General features: G+C 37.5%; 2 protein-coding genes across 10 annotated transcripts in view; one reads left to right on the forward strand and one right to left on the reverse strand.

Moving 5' to 3' along the window:
* traf3ip1 (TNF receptor-associated factor 3 interacting protein 1) overlaps positions 1–10,040 on the reverse strand; it is a 32,752-nt gene extending 22,712 nt beyond the window's left edge. For all 8 annotated transcript variants that reach the window (XM_061723946.1, XM_061723943.1, XM_061723948.1 and 5 more), the window contains exons 1-2: positions 9,800–10,040; positions 4,878–4,946 (exon numbers count right to left, since the gene is read on the reverse strand). In XM_061723946.1, coding sequence (XP_061579930.1) covers positions 4,878–4,946; positions 9,800–9,922 — 192 coding nt within the window. In that variant the 5' untranslated portion in view covers positions 9,923–10,040. The remainder of the gene's footprint in view (positions 1–4,877; positions 4,947–9,799) is intronic.
* Positions 10,041–14,191: 4,151 nt separating this feature from the next.
* Positions 14,192–19,833, forward strand: agr1 (anterior gradient 1). 2 transcript variants are annotated; one of them, XM_061724542.1, is made up of 8 exons: positions 14,192–14,298; positions 14,902–15,006; positions 15,124–15,187; positions 15,454–15,506; positions 16,817–16,893; positions 17,144–17,207; positions 17,578–17,661; positions 19,694–19,833. In XM_061724542.1, exons 2-8 carry the CDS (start codon positions 14,913–14,915, stop codon positions 19,741–19,743), a joined length of 486 nt encoding a protein of 161 aa, XP_061580526.1. In that variant the 5' UTR covers positions 14,192–14,298; positions 14,902–14,912; the 3' UTR covers positions 19,744–19,833. The 2 variants fall into 2 exon arrangements, with proteins under 2 accessions (XP_061580526.1, XP_061580527.1); XM_061724543.1 differs by lacking the exon at positions 14,192–14,298 and adding an exon at positions 14,726–14,762.
* The last annotated feature ends 848 nt before the right edge of the window (positions 19,834–20,681 follow it).

Consider the following 20,681-nt stretch of genomic DNA (forward strand, 5'->3'; position numbering starts at 1 on the left):
AGGTATTGAGAGGTATTTCCATCAATCATTAATATGTGTGCAGACAAGGTAAAAAAAAAAAAAAAAAAAAAGTGAAAAATCGATTTTACGATTTTTCACGTTTTAACATCGTTCTAATTACATAATCGCGATTACGATTTAAAATCGATTAATCGAACAGCCCTAAAAGGAGCTAATCATAGACTTTAGGCGAAACAAAAACGGACATTCAGCCCATTCACATCGGTGAGACCTGTGTGGAAAGGGTCAGTGACTTCCGCTGCCTCGGGGTCCACATAGAGGATAAACTGACCTGGAACAAGAACACCACACGGGTGGTAAAAAAGGCACAACAGAGACTCCACTTCCTGAGAATCCTCAGGAAGAACAACATCATCCAGAGACTGCTCGTGTCTTTTTACCGCTCCACCATGGAGAACATCCTCACCTACTGCCAGCTGCACAGTGGCAAACAGGAATGAGCTCCAGAGGGTCACCAGAATGGCTGAGAAGGTCATAGGGTGCTAACCCTCTACCCACACTGGTGGACCTTCACGGCTCTTACTGCCTCAGGAGAGCAAACACCATCATGAAGGACTCATCCCACCCGGCCCACTACCTGTTTGAGCCACTGCCGTCAGGAAGACGCTACAGGGCCATCAAATCCAGGACTAACAGACTGAAAAACTGTTTTTTCCCAACCGCTGTCAGAGCCATAAATGCCTCAAACATTCTGTAAGTCTGTATATTGTTTTTATATTGTTGTTTTTATATTGTTTTATATATTTATTGTTAATATTGCACTCTGTTTTTTGTTGTACTGAAAGCCTGCACCCTACCTTTCGTTGCACTTGTTACAATGACAATAAAGAGAATCTTGAACCTTTATCTTATTTTCCTTTTTTTTCTTTTCTACCTCAGTATTTTATTCCATTGTACTTTTTAAATTGTATTTATACCAGACTACCATCCATCTATCTATCTAATTAATTCAGCAATTTAAGAATTATCTAAGAAAATAAAGAATCAAGAACCCTCATCCCTGCAAGAGCTCAACACTTCAGAAAACCATTCAATGAATTCACTTGGTAGCTGCAAATCTAAATTAAAACTCTACTTTGACTTTAGTTCATTTTAAATACACTGAGGTAAAGTAGAGAGAAGTGCTTTGGTCTGATATGGACACATGCTTGTTATCTGGAGACAATCGTAAAGCCAACATCTGTGATGGTATGAAAGAACTTCAGTGCACGCAACAAAGGTAACTTACTCCCATGTGTGGACACCGTCAGTAATAAATGCTGCCATACTGACAGTTTTTTCAGTATGGCAAATAAAACAAAATTTAAAAAATGTAAAAAAAAAAAAAAAAATGCAACAAATGAGGCTCTGAACTGATGAAAGCTGAAATTCTTTTCAAACATTTACACTTTGTTTTAAAATGAGAAGTCATGAGTGAGAACGTTTTTGAAACATGAAGTTGAAATCAATTGGAATTGGTATCTTTTATAAATAACTGAAAAATTGCAAAACACAAATGATCCAGAAAACCTTGAGCCTCTCATACATCAGTCTGCTGCATCCAGGAAACTGGCAAGGTGTTTTACTTGGGACTCACATCTGGTGGAACCACCTGCACCTTCTGTTTATCATCTTGTGATTTTTCACATTTATATTCAGTAACAAACGTCTGCAGCAGATTTAAAGACAAAGACATAACTGAAAGAAAAACAGAGAAAGGCAAAGAGCCATATAGATAAAAATGATTAATCTCTGTTAAAACTTATCTTATCCATTCTTGCCTCAAAGAAGACACAGGCACAATTTAGGGTCAGGATAAAAATCAATCAAAAAGAAATCTGATTTTTCAGTGGTTTGAAAAGTATTTATTCTGCCTTTTATTTTTCCTACTCCTAATTTATTATATTATATTTCATTATACTAATCCTTTGCATTATCCTATTCCTACTTCTTATTTATATATTCCTACTACCTGGGGCACAGTTTAAAGCAAGCTAATCCTTTACTGAACAGTGACATAAACATTAATGAGGCTCAGCACATGATTTGTGCTAGAATCTAATAAGCTGCAACATAATTCAAAAGAAATGTAACGATACAAGCAGCAGCTATTTCTCTTTAAGGGCATTCCTTTCGAGACTCCTGTCATCCATTTGAGACTAAATTTGTCTCCTCACTAGAGATGGGCGGTATGGACTAAAAAATGTATCACGATAATTTCTGGCATTTATCCCGATAACGATAAAAATGACGATTAAAAAAAATACCAATACAACTCCACATTCCGCCATGTTTGTTACACAAAAACGTCATCAACGGGAATTTATCCTTCTCTTTCTTTCTTTATGGCTCATATCTTTCTTTCTTTCTTTCTGACTCATATCTTTCTTTCAGGCTCATTTCTTTCTTTCTGGCTCATTTCTTTTTTTCTTTCTGGCTCATATCTATCTTTCTTTCTTTCTTTCTTTCTTTCTTTCTTTCTTTCTTTCTTTCTTTCTTTCTTTCTTTCTTTCTTTCTTTCTTTCTTTCTTTCTTTCTTTCTTTCTTTCTTTCTTTCTTTCTTTCAAGCTCATATCTTTCTTTCTTTCTGGCTCATTTCTTTCTTTCTGGCTCATATCTTTCTGGCTCATTTCTCTTTCTTTCTTTCTTTCTTTCTTTCTTTCTTTCTTTCTTTCTTTCTTTCTTTCTTTCTTTCTTTCTTTCTTTCTTTCTTTCTTTCTTTCTTTCTTTCTTTCTTTCTTTCTTTCTTTCTTTCTTTCTTTCTTTCTTTCTTTCTTTCTTTCTTTCTTTCTTTCTTTAGCTTTACACAAAAACGTCATCAACGGGAATTTATCGTTTTTACCGCGAGATGACAAATTCTTACCGTGGGGAATTTTTTTGACGGTTTATCGTGAACGGTAAAATATCGCCCATTCCTACTCCTCACACTGGTAACCAGCCACGCATAGTGAGAAGAACCAAGTACAACAATCCTCCTACTGCCCAAGTTGCATACGTGACATTTGCTGCTGGATACGTGACTCCTGGAATAAGTGGAGAATTATGTATCCGTCCATACTGCCAGTCGAGAATGTCCACATAATGGCATTTCTTATAACAGGGTTTCTGCTTTTTGGAGTTGGCTGTTACCTGCATATCGACAAATTTGAAAAACGTTGGCAGCTATTCTGGCCAATGTAAGGCTGCCTGGCCTGTGTGAGGATGATGTTGTGCCATCAACACTCAGACTCAGACCTGTGGGCAAAATCGCAAACTGGATGCGATCAACAGAATCGTGGGCTAGCTGCGGTTTTTGAACTCAGTGGTGGGATGGAAAAGGCCTTGGAGAAGTTGGAAGCTCAGCTCGGTGGAAAATGACCTCAAATTAAGCTGTTTGGAGATCGCCATTGAGATGAACCAGAGACTTCTAAGGCAAACGGAAAATTAATGGAGTCGGCCTGACCCAAAACAATTGTTATCTGAATCTGGGCAGGCTAACTCAAATCCCTCCTGGATGTTATGCTGACAAGATGCTCTGCTTGCACCATGGCACCTGTGAAACTGTATCAGAACTAGGACTGGGCGATATATCGAGATTTTAATATATATCGATATATTTTCAAACACGATATGGTACGAGACAATATCGTTTATATCGATTTCTTTTTTTTTTTTTTTTTTTTTTTTTTTGCAATTTTTATTTTTATGATTTTGATATAGCTTATTTTGTGACAAATTGACTTGAATGTTTTATTTGAGATTTGCACAAATGTTTTGTTATTTGCACAACTGTCAACCTCAGTGGAAAAGTCTGCCTGTTACTGTCTACATTGTATTAATTGCACAGTGTATTTTAATTTAATTGTTATGCAGGAAAGGGATATTTGTTTTATTTTATTCAAAAAGCATTTTTATTCTATATATGCAGGCAGTTTATTATTATAAATTATTATGTTTATTATTTCATTTGTTTTATACATTTTGATATTGTGCAGACCTCTGTTAACAAAGGAACCTGTGTGACATTTGGCACAAGGCTTTGTATTAAAACTGACTGTTTTTTTAAGGGTTTGCCTCAGAAAAAAATGAAGCTAACAGAGATGCTATGCTATAATGCTTTGGGGGAAACCCCAATTAAGGCACAGAAAAAATATCGAGATATATATCGAGTATCGCCATTTAGCTAGAAAATATCGAGATATGACTTTTGGTCCATATCGCCCAGCCCTAATCAGAACTATACCGAGCCGGCTAATAACGCTCCATCGCTATCAAGGACAATGGCTGAGGATCAGGGGCATAGTTCACAGACTTGCAGCCTCAGGCACCTGTCTACCCATGTCTTATGTTGTCTGTTTGTTTATTTCTTCTCTTGGATGGGCTGTACTGGAATGAATTGCCCTTGTGGGATAAATAAAGTGAATGGAATGGAATTGAATTGAATAAGAGATTAAACTATAACCAATTAACAGTGTTTGTTACTGTGTAATACCCTTGGGTCATGAACAAAAAAATTGATCAAAAGTAAGACGAGAAGACTTGTAGTGTAGCATTTTTTCATCCAGTATTAATGCGGCATCAGTTTGCTAACAGCAGACTTGAGTTCTGACACCTTGACAAAAGCCTCTCATCCATTCAGGAGCAGATCTCTCACTCCAGGCACCGTGTTTGGTTACCCAACACAATACTGTTAGACAGGTCAGTGTAACACAAACAAATTAGGTTATGTTTTAAGATGACAAGCAAGTATATAAAAAAATTAGGTCCAGTAATCAATATGGAGCAAGACTACATGAATAAATATTTGATAATTTCTACATAGTGGGAAGCCAGGAGACAGAAGAACAACAACCAAGCTGTAATAGTGAGCTTAGTGACTGTAAAATAGTGAAGCTTACCTTTACACTGTCTGACTTCATCTCATTCTCTTCATATAAGCCTTTCATAAAACCAGTGGTCCTTATGACCTACATGTGGAGAGAAAAATGATAGATTATTTCCCCACCTGATAACACCATATTTTTAAAGATTATTAACATTTACAGAAAATCCTATTCATGTCCCAGCTTCAACTTTAACATTGCTTCTGAGCGTCAAGAACTTATATCTGTTTTCTTTTCATGTAATTTCACAATTTGTGACAATTGTTGCAGGTTAACAGTCCCAACAGGATCATTTTATACCATTATTGATATTAATGACTGTACTATTCTGTTTGGATTAATCTCTGCACCGTGAATGTTTTTAACCGTTAAAATTTAAGTTTTTTTTAATACACCAGTTTATATTCTTCTAATACCATATAACATTGTCCGTGCAATAATACTTACCGGTGGGTCTTCCATTGCTATTGCTATTTTACATTATCCTTGTTTGCAGTATTTTGTAGTTTGTGAAAATAAGGTTTGACCTTTGTGCAGGGTAACTGAAACTACCTTGTTTTGGGCCATTGTGACATGTGAAACGTCTTGATTTCTGGAGCCAGATTCAGACACTTTTAATCAGAGTAAACGAGTAACACATACAGACATGCGTGCCTTCATCAATTATACACAGATCCACAGTGAAATAAGACTATGCAACTGGTGGTAGGGCTGTTCGATTTTGCCCAAAAATAAAATCTCGATTTTTTTCTCTCAAAATCCGATTTTCGATTACGATTACGATTATTTTGTGAATTGACAAAAGGCAAAGAAATTATTTCAAATATGCTGTTTTTTTATTGAACATTTGCCCCATTGGGCTTTAAGTGCAAACTTTGCTCTTATTAAACCAAAAATGAATGAATAAAGTGCAAAACTCTGTAAAATAAGTTGAAAAAAAGGTTTAAAAAATATCATAAAATATAAAGTTTTATCTCTGAAAAAAAAAAAATCAGCAAATCAGCACTTGCAAACATACAGTAAGTTATATTTCCAATTAAATAAAACAAGACATTTTCTAATTAAACTAAACTGGGTCTTTGCATGCTAAATAATAATGCAACCCATGAAGGAGGTAGAGGTGTGTAATGTCAGTCATTACATTTGCTATTCACATTTGCAAGTTTTTTGCAAGGAACACGAGCCGGTCTACCGCATCTGGCTTGAGGGATGCCCGGTGGCCGTTACAACGCCCCCTCCTACACTAAAGAGCCTCTCCGATGGGGCACTTGTCGCAGGTATTGAGAGGTATTTCCATCAATCATTAATATGGTATCAATCATTAATATGTGTGCAGACAAGGTTTAAAAAAAAAAAAAAAAAAAAAAAGCAAAAAGCAAAAAATCGATTTTAACGTTTTAACATCGTTCTAATTACATAATCGTGATTACGATTTAAAATCGATTAATCGAACAGCCCTAACTGGTGGTGTGTCAGAAGAGCTTGCTTTTCTGTTTAGAAAGGGAAAACAGATTTTCTCTGCTGGACCACAGGTGTTGGAGGACTCTGTTGTGTAAAATACATTTCTGTTGGATAAAAAAGATAAATAGAAATCCAACTAGATTTCTGTTTTATACGTATCAACATCTTTCATGATCACAAAAATGGATATAAATCCAAGCAACACTGTCACCTCAGTTAAAAAGCTTCTGGTTCAAATCCTGACTGGTCCTCTCTGTGTGGAGTTTCATGTTCTCACTTTGCCTGTGTGGGTTTTCTCTGCATACTCCAGTTTCCTCTCACAAAAAACAAAAACGTGTACCATACCCTAACGTGCATGTAACCTCCATATTGTATCCTTCATTTTAGTGTACTGTGGCTGACTGGATTGGGGCACCCCCAATTCAGGCTAGAACTAGCTGCGTAACACTAACAGTCAGTGTCATTAGCTGATACTTGCATCCAGGAGGGAAAAGTGGGTCTTTCCTCAACTTCAGGGGGCAGCAAAGCTACCACTGTGACCCAGTGGGCCCACAATTTAGTTTGGCAATGCTTGGCATCAAAGTCAAAGGACAGCAACTCTGTTGACACCGCAAGCCCTGATGTGTGAATGAATGGTTACACTTTTAGTAGTGTGTTTTTAATGCCCTGTCCAAGGTTTACTCTTTCCTTTTGTCCAAAGAGAATTGGGACCCTGCACTAGAATAAAGGGGTATAGATGATGGATGGAGTTTTAATGTATTCTCATTGTTGTTAACTGACTTCGTTATGTAGAGCCCGTTTCTACAGAGTAACAAATACTGTGGATTGATTTGCCGTCTCAATCCTTAATAAACCAAATGACTAAACTACTGAATTTCCCGGCCTAAAGTATCCCATAATTGCACCTATAATGACTATGTACTTGCAAATTGTGTTATATACGGAAGCAGACAGGAAGAGGCTGCAGAAGGTGGCAAACACAGCACAGAAGATGATCAGCTGCCCTCTGCCCTGTCTGTCTGACATCTACAGCTCCCGCTGCCTCAGCAGGGCAAGGAACATCTTAAAGGACAACACCCAACCCGGTTTCCACTTCTTTGACCTGTTGCCCTCTGGGAGGAGCTTCAGATCCATACGGACCCGAACAAACAGACTCAGGGACAGCTTCTTTTCCAAAGCTGTGAACTTTCTGAACCAATAAATTACCTCATACTGTGCAATATTCTTCATCCATTATGTGCAATATTCTTTACTCATTTATGTGCAATATTCTTCCATCCATTCAAGTGCATTATTATTCTCTCATTCACTAATTTTCATAGTGTATATATATATATATATATATATATATATATATATATATATATATATATATATATATATATATTTATGTTTCCTGTTTCTCATTTTGTTGTTTACACAGTCTTTGTTCACATAGTCTTTGCATGTGTGCACTTTTACGGAGCTGCTGCCTAATCTCATTGTACCAGCATAATGATAATAAAGGCTTTCTATTCTATTGTATCAGTGTACATTAGGCCTGTGTTGAAAAAATCAATTTCCCAATTCTAAATCGATTCTCATATTAATTCCAAAAAATCGATTCATATGTCTAAAGATCGATTTTTTTTTTTTTTTTTTATTTATGTATTATTTTTTTTCCATCATTACATTACAACTTTTGGTTATTTTTTTGTTTATCCCCAAAAAAGGAATGTTTTGTTGGACACGAGAATAACTGGTGCCATGTTTTTGCCTTTAAATATGTTTAAAGGTATGAAAACATTAAAGTGTTAGGTTATAATTGCATAAATTGTCTATATTTCATTACTTTATATACTGTCTTGGGGTTAAATTTGCAAAAAATGCTAAAAACCAAATGCTCAAAAATTAACAACCAAAATAGACCGAAAATGGAACAAATAAAAACGGAATGTGGGAAAAAATAAAACCGATTTCATCCGTCTCTGTTTCCTCCCTAGATCTGTTTGGTAATTCTGACCCACATGATGTTTCTGAAAGCAGTTCTATCAGCATTCTGGGAGGTGATTGGTCCTTACAGCATCATTAGCTGCAATACTTGCTGTTTAATCTCAATATAATACTTGTAGTAATATGTTGCATAACTACAGTCATATAATTCATGCAACAGCTCAAAAAACTGTTTTAATAACACTAACCCAAATCAATATCAAAAATCTAAAATAGAGCAGAAAACTGTTTTATTTGCCTTTAAAGCCCAGCAGAAACAGCTTCCAAACTGCATTCAGGACCTGTTCCAGATAAAAGAAACCCGCTATGACCTGAGGGAGAAACTCATGTTTGAGATGACGACAGCAAGAACTAATATTAAAAAGAGATGTACATCAATTAAGGCTAGAGAAATTTGGAATAGTTGTAATAACAACCTAAAAATGTGTTGCTCTATCGTCAAGTTTAAGAAATTGTTGAAAGAAAATACTGTAAATAAAGTATACTATCAAAAACATTCTAGGATGTGAAACGTCAATTTTATATTGTGTCTTACTTATTTTTTTCTTCTTTATACTGTTTGTTTCCACGGAGTAAAAGCTAATGTCTCACATTTTTGCTGATCATAAGAAAAAAGGGTAGGCACTATAAGCTACGGCTTCAGCCTACACCTTTTCGGCAAAAGAAATGTTTTTTTTTTCCTTTCCTTTTCATCTTGTTCTGTACAAGCCGAAATAAAGATTCATAACAAATACCAAATATCGGAATTGAATCGAATCAAATCTTGATAATCGATTCTGAATCTTAAGAATCGGAATCGAATCGATTCTTGACATTTGAATCGATCCCCAGCCCTAGTGTACATTACATACACTGCTTGTTTCCTCTTTAGTCCGGCTGCTTAAACCCACTAAGCATCAGCGTCAGGGCTCCACGGTCCAGTCAAAAGTAGCCACCGTGATGTTTAAAATGGTCCACAGCTGAGCCTAATACATCCATGGAGCCAGCAGCTCTGCTGATCCTGCATGGCAACTGGATGGACAGCTAAAGCCTGATTTATGGTTCTGCGTTAAATCGACGCAGAACCTACGGCGTGCGGTACGCGGCGACACGCACAGTACGCCGTAGGCTCTGCGTCGGTGTAACGCGGAACCATGAATCAGCCTTAAGTAGCTGCTGATTAAACTGCAGCTCGGCTTCACAGCGTTTCCTGGGGGACGCCGGCGACTCCTTGGTTGGAGATGAAAACGTGGTTCAGCTGCTTGGTTAATTCAGGTCGTGTTTCGGCTGAAGGCTGCGGAGTTCCTACAAGCCTTTCTAACTTACTCACACCAGTAAAGTTCACGGTAGCTGTGTCTGTGTATTAGCCTTATGCTAACTGGTTCCCATGTCTGCTTTCTGAACTATGTGGGTCCTCTTTTCTGTTTCCATGGTGAAAACCAGGGCCAGACAGAGCGGTGTACCGCTACCTAAGCAGCCGGCCCCTCGTATCCCCTGTACCTCACCTCTGTGAAGATGTCGTGCAGGTATCTGAACGGGGGCTTGCTCAGCAGCTTCTCCGTGAGCGGCGGTTTCCTGATCACTCTGCCCAGCGAGTCCTGCGTCCTCCTCACCACAGCAGCATTCATGGCAGCGGGAGAGTGTGTAGCCTTAGACTATTAACTCTCATGAAGAAAAGTACAAACTAATCTGGAGTGAAGCCTTTAGCGGCTCTCTCCTTGGTTGCTATGTCAATAATCAGCGATCCCACAGTGTATCACTAATGACCAGTGCGCATGCGCCGAGCGCTTACGGTTGCTAAGCGTTTTGTGTCCATAGCAACAGCTACCAAACAGCAACAAAGCTGCAACCTCTAGATACATGATGGATCTGACATACAATGTAATCCAGGGGTCTCTGTAGCACCCTATAATGTAATTATTTCCTGAAAATGTAATAACGCCTGAAAATGTAATAAAATTTGCACTTGACTCATTCGAAAATGTAATAAAACCCAATAATGTAATAATGTAATAACTTCACCAATAATGTAATAAAATATCCTGACGGATATTGTAATAACATTTTTTACCGATAATGTAATACATTTACTTTTATTACATTATTTACAAATACAATTTATTACATGGTACTCAGTCTGCAATTTAACCCAATAGTCATTCTGGTGTTTCAAATCCAGTGTATATAACATTCTTAGATACACAAAAACACAAAATGTAGAACTCTGGACTGAAAATGAGCATATATATTACATTATTATTTGTCAAGTATTACATTATCAGTTTTGAAAAAAAAAGACCCACCTTAAAATTTAATAAATTCTCAATAATAGGTATTACTAATGTCATAAAGTCTTACATTATCGGTACAAATGTTATTAATATCAGTCAGGATATTTTATTACATTATTGGTGAAGTTATTACAGTATTGGTTTTTATTACATTTTCGATTGAGTTAAGTGCACATTTTATTACATTTTCAGGAAATTATTACATTATAGGGTGCTACAGTCTTCAACCTTTTTTAGCCCAGGGACCCCTTGGATGAGAGAAAAACAGAGCAGGGACCCCCGCTTGTATTTAGTTTAGTTTAGTTTAGTTTATTTGCACATAAAACAGAACCTGTATAAACAGTAAAAACAATGGTCAAATTAAGCATCGTGCAGGAGAGGTGGAAGCCAAAAAGGCTTATGAAAATGCCTCCCCTTTATAAAACAAGCATAACAACAACAACAACAGCAGTAACAGCAGCAGTAGTAGCAGCTGACTTCAAAGCAAAAACACAATATAGAAATGCATAATATAAAACGTAAAAAGACAATTTAGCATGACAAAGAAAAACATAAGGATAATTCCATGAAAAGAAGTACAATTTAACAACTCCAGAAATGTTTCTGATCTTAAAGAATGATTTTTTGGATTTCTTATTTTTTCCCTTTTTTTTGTGTGTCAAATTTTAAGCCTGATTTATAATAACTTTTGAATGTGTTTTATTCTGCTTATATCACCTTATCACCTGCTCTGATGAACTCTCAACACTCATAGAGTCTCAGATAAATCTATCACTGTGCAATAATAATAATAACAATAATAACAATAATTATAATAACACAATATGCTGTGACAATGCACCTTCCAATAATCATGTCTACCTCATTCTGCTGCACCTTTCACTTCTTAAAAATTGTATATATGTTAATAAGAGCTGTCATTTGTCTATAACCTATTTACCGTAGAGTGAGCGAAAATAACTGAGTCAAATTCCATGTCTTGTCTGACCTGACCTGGCCAATAAACATGATTCTGATTATTAACCAATTCCTGCCTGGGTTATTAGCCTACATGTGTTTATGGTTGATGAAACTTTGGCCTCGTCAGACGTGGAAGGAGTAACGTTAGGCTGACCTGTAACGTTACAATCTCCAGCTTTAGGATTCGTTATTGTCACAAATTTATCCATCAGGTCTAACTAGCGTTAAATATGAAATAGCCAAGTCAATTTCGCAACGAATTGTCTTTTCTTAAACAGCTAGCTAGCTCGTTTTTCCGCTCTAAAGTTGACATTAGTCACATGACTCACATATTGGGAATCAATTATGTAGAGGTGTAGACTAAATTGTTATTGTCAAAAGTAGATTATTATCACCTGTTAATGGAGTTTTCTCAATCATATATATATATATATATATAGCCTCTATATATTTTTTTTTTAACTCTCACAAATTATTTAGGTTAAAATTGCCTTTATTTTTATTTTTCCTCATTAATTTTGTTGTTGTTTTTAACCTTATAATGCCAGATATTTTATGACCGATACATTCGTTTCTGAGACCTCTGTGTGTGCCCCATGGTCAAAAAAACTTTTATACAATAAAATTGAAAGTAAAGATGAATAAATAAATAAATACATTACCCTAATTACAGCATTACAAATTACAAAAACATGTTAATTACATAATGCCTCTTTTAAAAAGGTCCAGAAAATATTAAATAAGAAAAGAGCTCCAGAAAGTATCATTTATGTATGTATTAACTAACTTGTCAAAAACCAATTTAGTAATATTTTCCCCTCAATTTTAACTGATGATGAAAACGGCTTATTACCATTTGCATCACATTCCTGGTCCTCCAAAAAAAATTGTTTGTAGAACAAAAAAGGCATTGTTACTTTCAAAATAATAAAGATGCAGTTATATGAGAAAGAAAGTCCATCCTCATGCATTTCTAAGTTTGTATGTGTAAACAAAAAAAAATATTTGAATTAGCTTTATGAGCTTTAGCATTATGAGATGAAAAACAACACATTACTTTTTGTTAATATTTATTTATCAAAAAAGGGATCCAGAAATGAATCCTGAATGCATAAGCATTGTTAAAAACTAAGCACACCCTATGATTCACTAGGTTGCACCACCATCTTTTAGCAGCCAAACATAATAGCATAGCATAACATAATAGTCTCTGAAATAGTTGTGGAGGAGTTTTGGCTCAATGTTGTATCTTTCAGTTTTTAAAAGTGGTTCTTCTAATTGTGCAATAAATGTAAGAACGGTTTTGTTGTTAAAGCAACAACAGTCCTTCTTGTCAGTCCTTCTTACTTTCTTCTATAATTTAAAAATGTGGATCGTTTTATTTCTGTTTTAAGAAAGCAGAGCAAAAGGCTGAAGTCTCAGAGGGTTAAATGTGGAGAGCACAGAAGAAGAGGTGCACTTGAAGAAGATGTATTTATCTACTTATTCCCTTGTCTGCATGCAAAGGTTTGGTGTGAAGACATATAGAGATGTGGTCAAATGCGTTGGGACCTTTCCATTAAATTGATAAAAAAATTATAATAATAAATCAATAAATCATAATAAATGTTAATGAAAACTGAACATGAACCAGAAACCTCAAAGGAGAGAGTTATCAGAGGGAATCAGAACAAAAATTCAATTTTGTTTAAGGTAAAGGCTGTAAGATCGTCTCAAAAGAGCCCAGAATGACCACAGGTGGAGAATTTAAATAAAGCATTACATTAATTTCTAATTTCTTAATTCTGCTATTGCTTCCTCATCTATAATCATCATCTCCCTGACATGTGGTGGGCGTGTCTTTCTGTCAGCTTCTGCACCCCACACAAAGAAAACTGGCTGCAAAACAGGTCTTCAGAAACCAATGGGTCATGTGACCTAATGCTTCGCCCATTATTTTATACAATCTAGGTTCCTAACTCCAGAGTGAGCAAGAGGTGCTCTTCGGCGAGCAGGACAGTTAGGACGGAGCAGAATTAAAAAGATTACTAAAAGATTCAAGAGTGTTTTGGATCAACCCACTGGGAGTTGCATGCTCTCCCAACAGCTTTTTTTCCCCCTGACTGTTGAATTTGTGCTTGCGGCTGGTGAAATTCCACATGCTGAACTCTGCTGCATGCACCCAATCAGAACTTGTGTGTGTGAATCTGTTTATTTGAACTCTTTATTTAGGAATAAACTGTGCTTCCATGGCCAAACTTTAGGTTGCTCGTCTCACATTTGGCTGTGGAATACTGTGGTCACCAGGTTATTTTCACCTATGCTGGTGTGCACCTGTGCCCCAGCTTCAGAGTGTTTGAAGTCAATACCAACTCAAAAGCTTTGCAAAAGCTGCTCAAACCTGCAAACATCAGTTCCAAAGGAGGCACAACTGGTGTGTGGAGCAAGGCTGAGAGCCAGACTCCTTCAAACTATCTGCTATGAACCGAGCTATAAGGACATGGTTGTAAAAGAAGCCGTTGTTCCTCCATATTTGACAAGAGCATGTCAGACTGTTTGTTAAAACCTAAGAAAATCAGGAAATTGCCTCACCCTCTGAAAAAATGCCATAATGTCCTTTATTCCAAACTGAGATTCAGGTTAGGCATGTGTGCATACGTGTCTTTCTGTTCTGTTATACCTGTTTGGCAAGTTAATTTCAAAGAAAACTTGACGATAGAAAGTGCAAGTGGAAGCGTAGGTGCATTTGTTTGTTGCTACCTGCTGCTGACAAGGTAAGATATTTGACTTTGGCAACTTCAGAAGATAGAAGTAGATATGAACTGGCATTTCTATCAAAACTCCAACAGTGTAGTATATTTCAAGATACTAACATGCTCAACTGAAGCTTGAAAATGTAATGAATAATGAGAGGTTTGTCTTGCAAAAGCTTTTCGTCTTACTTTTGAACACTGATGCACTTAAAAATCATAGAAATGGTAAAAGTATGTATTTTATAATTATAATTCCATAAAAAAATACCTGACACTGTGAAGTACAAGCTATATATATATTATATATATATAATATTATATATATATATATATATATATATATATATATATATATACACACACACACGTGTATATATATACACACACATATTACCGTAATATATATGTATACATTTGATGTGATCCAGCTGTCAGTCGTCCCTCATGTGCCTGTCTATGAATCGGAGGCTTGTCAGGCCTGTTCTGTGAGTCGATTTCACATATCTGTGAAGTGAAATGTTAGGAATCTGCGAGACGGCAGGTGTTCTTCTCACAGTGTTTTATTCTTTTAAATGTGCATCCCACTTGAATCTTCTGTTTCGATTGCAATCTGTTGTTTCAAAGAAGGGAAAGAGATGCTTCGCTGGTTTGTCCTCGTGTTGTCCATCAGCATCTGTGCTGCTGCCGAAGATCCGAAGAAGAGAGTGAATCTTCAGACCTTGGCAAAAGGTCTGCAATTTTCCCTTTGTGATGAAAATTCCTGGTTGAAGTTTGGTTGCAAAGAACTTTATTGTGGCAGCATTAATGCAGAACCTCACTCTGACTTGATCGATGTGCTTTCTTCAGGATGGGGAATTGGTATTACCTGGGTCCAAAGTTATGAGAATGGACTATCGGACATGGTCAAGAGGTAAGAATCTATATTTCAGGTGTCCTGATGGTTTAATTATTCTGTTCTGAGTGTTCATATTCTAGTTCAGCACCTCCATGTAACGCACTAGAGCTTCATTTCTATCCCATAAAAGTCGAGACTGTATGTCATTAATCATTCAGAATCTGTCACGGAAACTGGTTTTCTCTGTGATCTTGATGTGGACGACTGCATTCACACCCATGTGTGTGCTTATTGTGCTGAGGAATGCATTAACGTGTAACACCGTGGTTTCCTTCCCCCAGTCAGAAACCTCTGATGGTCATTCATCATCAAGACAACTGCCCATACAGTCAAGGTACTGCAGTCATTTTGGTCTATTAAAGACAAACTTTACACATGTAAAAATATGGACCTGCACAGCCAGCACCGTTCTGGTCTCCCAGACCGGGAGCTGGTTTCACAAGGAGCACAATAGTTGTATTCCTTAATACCCACAATGCAGGTAATGATGCACGAGGTTTCCTGGAGGTAAGCTCAATGGAAGTGTCCAATCCACAAACAATAGATACTACCAGGAGGGCAAAGTCTGCCTCTTACCTTCAACTGTATCAAGCCTGAGTGAGGAGTGAGGATTACTGCCAGAACACAAGCACGTCGTCAGTTCAGTTAAATAAATGAATGAATGAATTAAAATATATTTATTTCGGTCAGGTCATTCTTAATGTACACACCAACTGAAAGCATTAGTTCACATAAAAAAAAAGGAGACCTAACCGAAAAGGAATAGGCTGAAGCTATTGCTTATTTACGCCTACCCTTCTCACATGATCAACTTATTCAGATCAAACATACAAAACATAGTACAAAAAAATAAATCATATTGTTTACACAATCCCGAACATAATTCCGTAATAGTTTCATCTACTGGATCCCTCATATTTTTCAAACACATTAAACTCAAACAAACGTTTGAATGCATGAATCGACTGGCACATTTTCAATTTATCATCAAGTGCATTCCATATATTTACACCCCTTACAGTAATACATTGATCTTTGATTTTAGTCCTAGACTTTGGTTTTTCAATCATACGATTCCCTCGAAGCTAATATCTACTTACTCTTATTTTAAACATGCTTACAATTTTACTAGGTAACAATCTGTTGAACACTTTGTACATTATCAATGCTATTTTGTATTCCACTAAATCCATGAATTTAAATGCCCTTAATTTAATAAATAGTTCATTTGATGGTTCTCTATAACTTGATTTTGTGATAATCCTTACCGCTCTTTTTTGAAGAATAAAGATCGGTTTAGTATGGGTAATATATGCACTCCCCCATATTTCTAAACAGTATGTAATGTAGGGAATAAACATAGTACAATACAAAATATATAAAGCACGCTGTGAGTTAAAAACTCACTTGTGATGTTTGAGGAAGGTTTAAAGCAGCTGGGTTTCATACTTTTGCTGTATCTTGTATTTGTACCGTTTGTCATCAGCACCAGACTTGTGCCTGACTGCCTGAGCATCTTTTAAGAGGATGTGCTGAAGTAAACGCACGTTGACTTTCACTGGATTGTGTTTGTTTCTTGAGCAGAGCAGTGTTTGTTCTAATATCACGTGCCCTTCAAAAGACTAAACAGAACTGTTTCAACAGCACTAAAGACCGCGTTTGGTGCTGATAGGACCATCCAGAAAATGGCCAAAGAGGACTTCATCATGCTCAACGTGGTGGTAATGAAAGATCTTTTACATGGAATATCTGGAAAATTGTTTCAGTTGACACAGTTTATGATGATGCAATCGGCAATAAATAATAAAAGGCATCAATTCAACTATGAGATACGGGAAATGTTTTTAACTGGTATTTAGGCACACGTCTGCTTTGATTTCATGCCTTCTTTTTACAACATGTGTAGTGATGCAGTTAGCGTTTGCATATATAATAAAGTATGTGATTAATAGTTATATTATTGATCAACAGGAGGAGACTCAGGATCCGAATCTGGCACCTGATGGCTATTATGTTCCCAGAATCCTCTTCGTTGGTAAATACTTCCATTATTCATCATAATTGAAATATAATCAGTGTGAATTACAGCACTAAGATTTGATCAGATCTAATTTGGACTAATTCATAACTCACCCTTAAAGGAATGAATCTAAGTTCAAGTACAGTATATCATATGGCACACAGTATATACATAGTGTTCCCATCAATGCTGCTGAGAGGGTCAAAGAAAGCTGGACCCTACTTTGGTTTCGGTATTCAGATTTCCCTTTCTTCAGCTTCTGTAGTAGTTCTCCAGTAGCTGCTGTTTTGTGGCCATCAAAGACACACAGCAAGTCTGCAAATTAGAAAGCAACTCTGTCATGGCGTTCATCTCTTCTTAGCTCTTTATGTGCACCCTTCTGCAGATCCATCGATGACTGTGCGTACAGACATTACTGGAAAGTACCAGAACCGCCTCTACGCCTACGAACCGGCTGACATGGAGCAGTGTGAGTGCCTGGACACTTTCCTGAATCACATTTTGCTTCACCCTTAGCCACCTCCAGGCTGACTGAACATGAACTCTTTTAAACCTCATGACATTTAAACTGGAGCCAGACTATTCTGTGGCAGAGGTGAAGTTGCACCATCATACTGCGTAAATCAATTAAAGTCTAAAGAGAAAATACGCCTGCAATGCACTAATATACTTCACAGTGTAAACAGGTGCTTCTGAAGGTAAATTATGTTCTACAAAACAGGTTTGGTCATTGTTTTGGTGAACTAGTTCTTTGTCAAAGTTGTTTTTCTGGAGCAGGAAACATTTAGAGCTCATCTGCTCTTGTTTAAATTCAGATATCTGTGAATGAGTTTGAGGTGGTCAGGTTTGAACAAGATAGCTACTGTAAATGCTGATTTTAAATTGTGAAACAGAACAAAACATGAAATTGCAACCGATAATATCAATTTGAGTATTGTCAGGTTTGATTGTTTTGGCTAGTTTCCTTTCCAGCTAAATGAAAACTGTCTGTTGTAAAGGGGTTTGTTACTCCCCCCACTCACAGACATGTCCACCCTTGCATAAAGGAACCCAACCAGCTACAAACGGGGAAGAGGCAGGGCTTATGTGAGGACTCTTACAAGAGTGTCCAAAAGCCTTGATTCAAAACGACTTAGATGGATGCAGAATTGCCATCAACACTTTGGATTAACATGTTTTTACTGCGAAACCAGCAGCAGTCATTAACCAGAGCTCCTACTTCTCTGCATGCACATTGGTGCCTTTTATTGATACTGGTCCGGCTGTTTCTCAACCTGCGTCACATTTCTCCTATTTCCACCAAACCGGTTCCAGGGCTGGTTGAATGAGTTGAAGGAGTTGTGAACCAGCACTGGCCCAGAACCAGTTCTGGAACCGGTTTGGTGGAAAAGGGGTATGATTGATTGTATGACCTTCCATCCACGTCTAGAGGCAGTTTCTTCTTTTGACATGTTTTAATTTACCAGGTCATAATAACAATGATTCTGACACATAGAACATGTGATTTGGGGGCTTATCTATCCATAGAGGCCAAGACTTTAAATATGGTCCACGTGGTTTTGTCAAGCTGCCCTTATTTCATTTTGGAAATATTTCAAAGCAAGCCACACCTCACATAACCCAAGGGGACAGGGCCGCCGCAAGGGGTGTGCGAACCGTGCGACCGCACAGGGCCTCGCGCCCCAAGGGGCCTCGCGCTATGGGCCGTTTTTTTTTTTCAAAATTTTTTTTTTTTCTTTTTCCTTATAAATATCGACAGTCACGTTCCATTACAGACCTAAATGTGTACTAGTCTGTGCATATCAATAAATATATGTGCAATGATGCGCGTGTCTGTTGTTCAATACAACTGATCAGACCAAGCGCAGACACAAGCTGCTCTGATCCAGACGGGTGGAGTTGGAACAAACTGTCACATGTCGAGAGAACGAGACAGAATCAGGATATTTCGATCAGGGGAAAAAAAAACTAAAGAAAATGGAAGAGTTTAATGCCTCTCTGAAAGGCTTGTTTGATAAATTTGTTACAAAAATCACCGATCCGACCGGGTCTCAAGCCGTGGGGCCCCGCGTCGAGGCAAGAGATGATGATGAGGCAGGGGAAGGTATCCAGTATTTTGCTAATTGGAGAGTTAAAATTGCGCATATAGACACCCGATCCGACCCGAATAACCCAAAAAATTTCGCTGGGGAGGGCCCCCCCAGCCATTTCGCACAGGGCCTCGCAAATCTCCCAGGCGGCTCTGCAAGGGGATATAGGGTTAATTAGTTGTGGGTTTTTTTTTTTTCATCAATTATCTATATCCACGTTTTTCATTTCCAGATCAGGTAAAAAATGTAAATGATTCATGCAGTATTTTATTTTCAGAGGTCATTGTTTCACAACTGAGGGAGAGCACACTAGTAAAGTCCTTGAACCTGGATTCACAAGTTAAAGCCAGTCCTTAAAACAATGCATTAATTTTGTTTTCTTTTTCTTCTTTATCTTCTCTTTGTCAACAGTGGCTTTAAACATGATGAGAGCCAAGGTGTTGCTACACCCTGAACTCTGATGAGGCTCTGCATCTCCACGTTGCAGCTTCTCAGATCTCTGCTCTGAAGTTCTCTACTGCTCTTTAATAAAACTAAAATTAAAGAGAAAAAGTGTCTTTTTATTTATATGATAGACATTGGCTGCTCACTGTACAAACTTCATACTTGCATTCAGTCAACTCCAAAAACATTGTTTGTTATGCATTTAAAATTCAATTTGGGTCGATGCAAGAACTTCAGTAACCAGAGCTGGTTGGTGTTTAGTTTTGGTTCAGGTTGGAGAGGGAAGAAATCTGAGTCCAGCGGTGAATGTAGAGCGGTTCTGACTTGGATCAGGCAGTACGTGCAACATAGCACAAAAGTATCTGACTTCAGTTAGATCAGAAACAAACAGACGGATACTGGACAGGCTGAAACTGCTGATCTCAGGAGGAGAGGCTGCTGCAGAAAAGCTGCATGGGTGATGAGGTGAGGAGGAGCAGAAGCATAGGAGAGTGAAGCCAACGTGAAACAGTGCAATCATAACTCAAACAGCGACAGAGGCTGCCGGGCAGAGATATAACCAGAAGCACACCAAGACAACAATCTCAGGTTCTGCATTCAATGTTTTATGATGTTATCATCCCAAAATAAATGCTTAAAATTCACCACCCTCCTTCATAAAAACATTTGATGAAAGAGTGCTTCTTGCAATTCAGGTCACAGAGACACCTCAGAGATCTGGAGAAGTTTTACAAAACAGCTCTAGAAAGGCTGGTTTTACGTGTTACACAAGGGGCAAAAAGGAATATTCTCAGTGGACAGATCCTGCAAACGCCAGGGACAGTGATGTGTTTCCAACACTTGGTGGCACTGCGATACAGCTGGCAGGACTGGATGACGTTTATACCGTTTACACACACACACACACACACACACACACACACACACACACACACACACACACACACACACACAC

This window comes from Cololabis saira, chromosome 6 (assembly GCF_033807715.1).
Source record: "Cololabis saira isolate AMF1-May2022 chromosome 6, fColSai1.1, whole genome shotgun sequence".
In the NCBI taxonomy this organism is placed as follows: domain Eukaryota; kingdom Metazoa; phylum Chordata; class Actinopteri; order Beloniformes; family Belonidae; genus Cololabis; species Cololabis saira.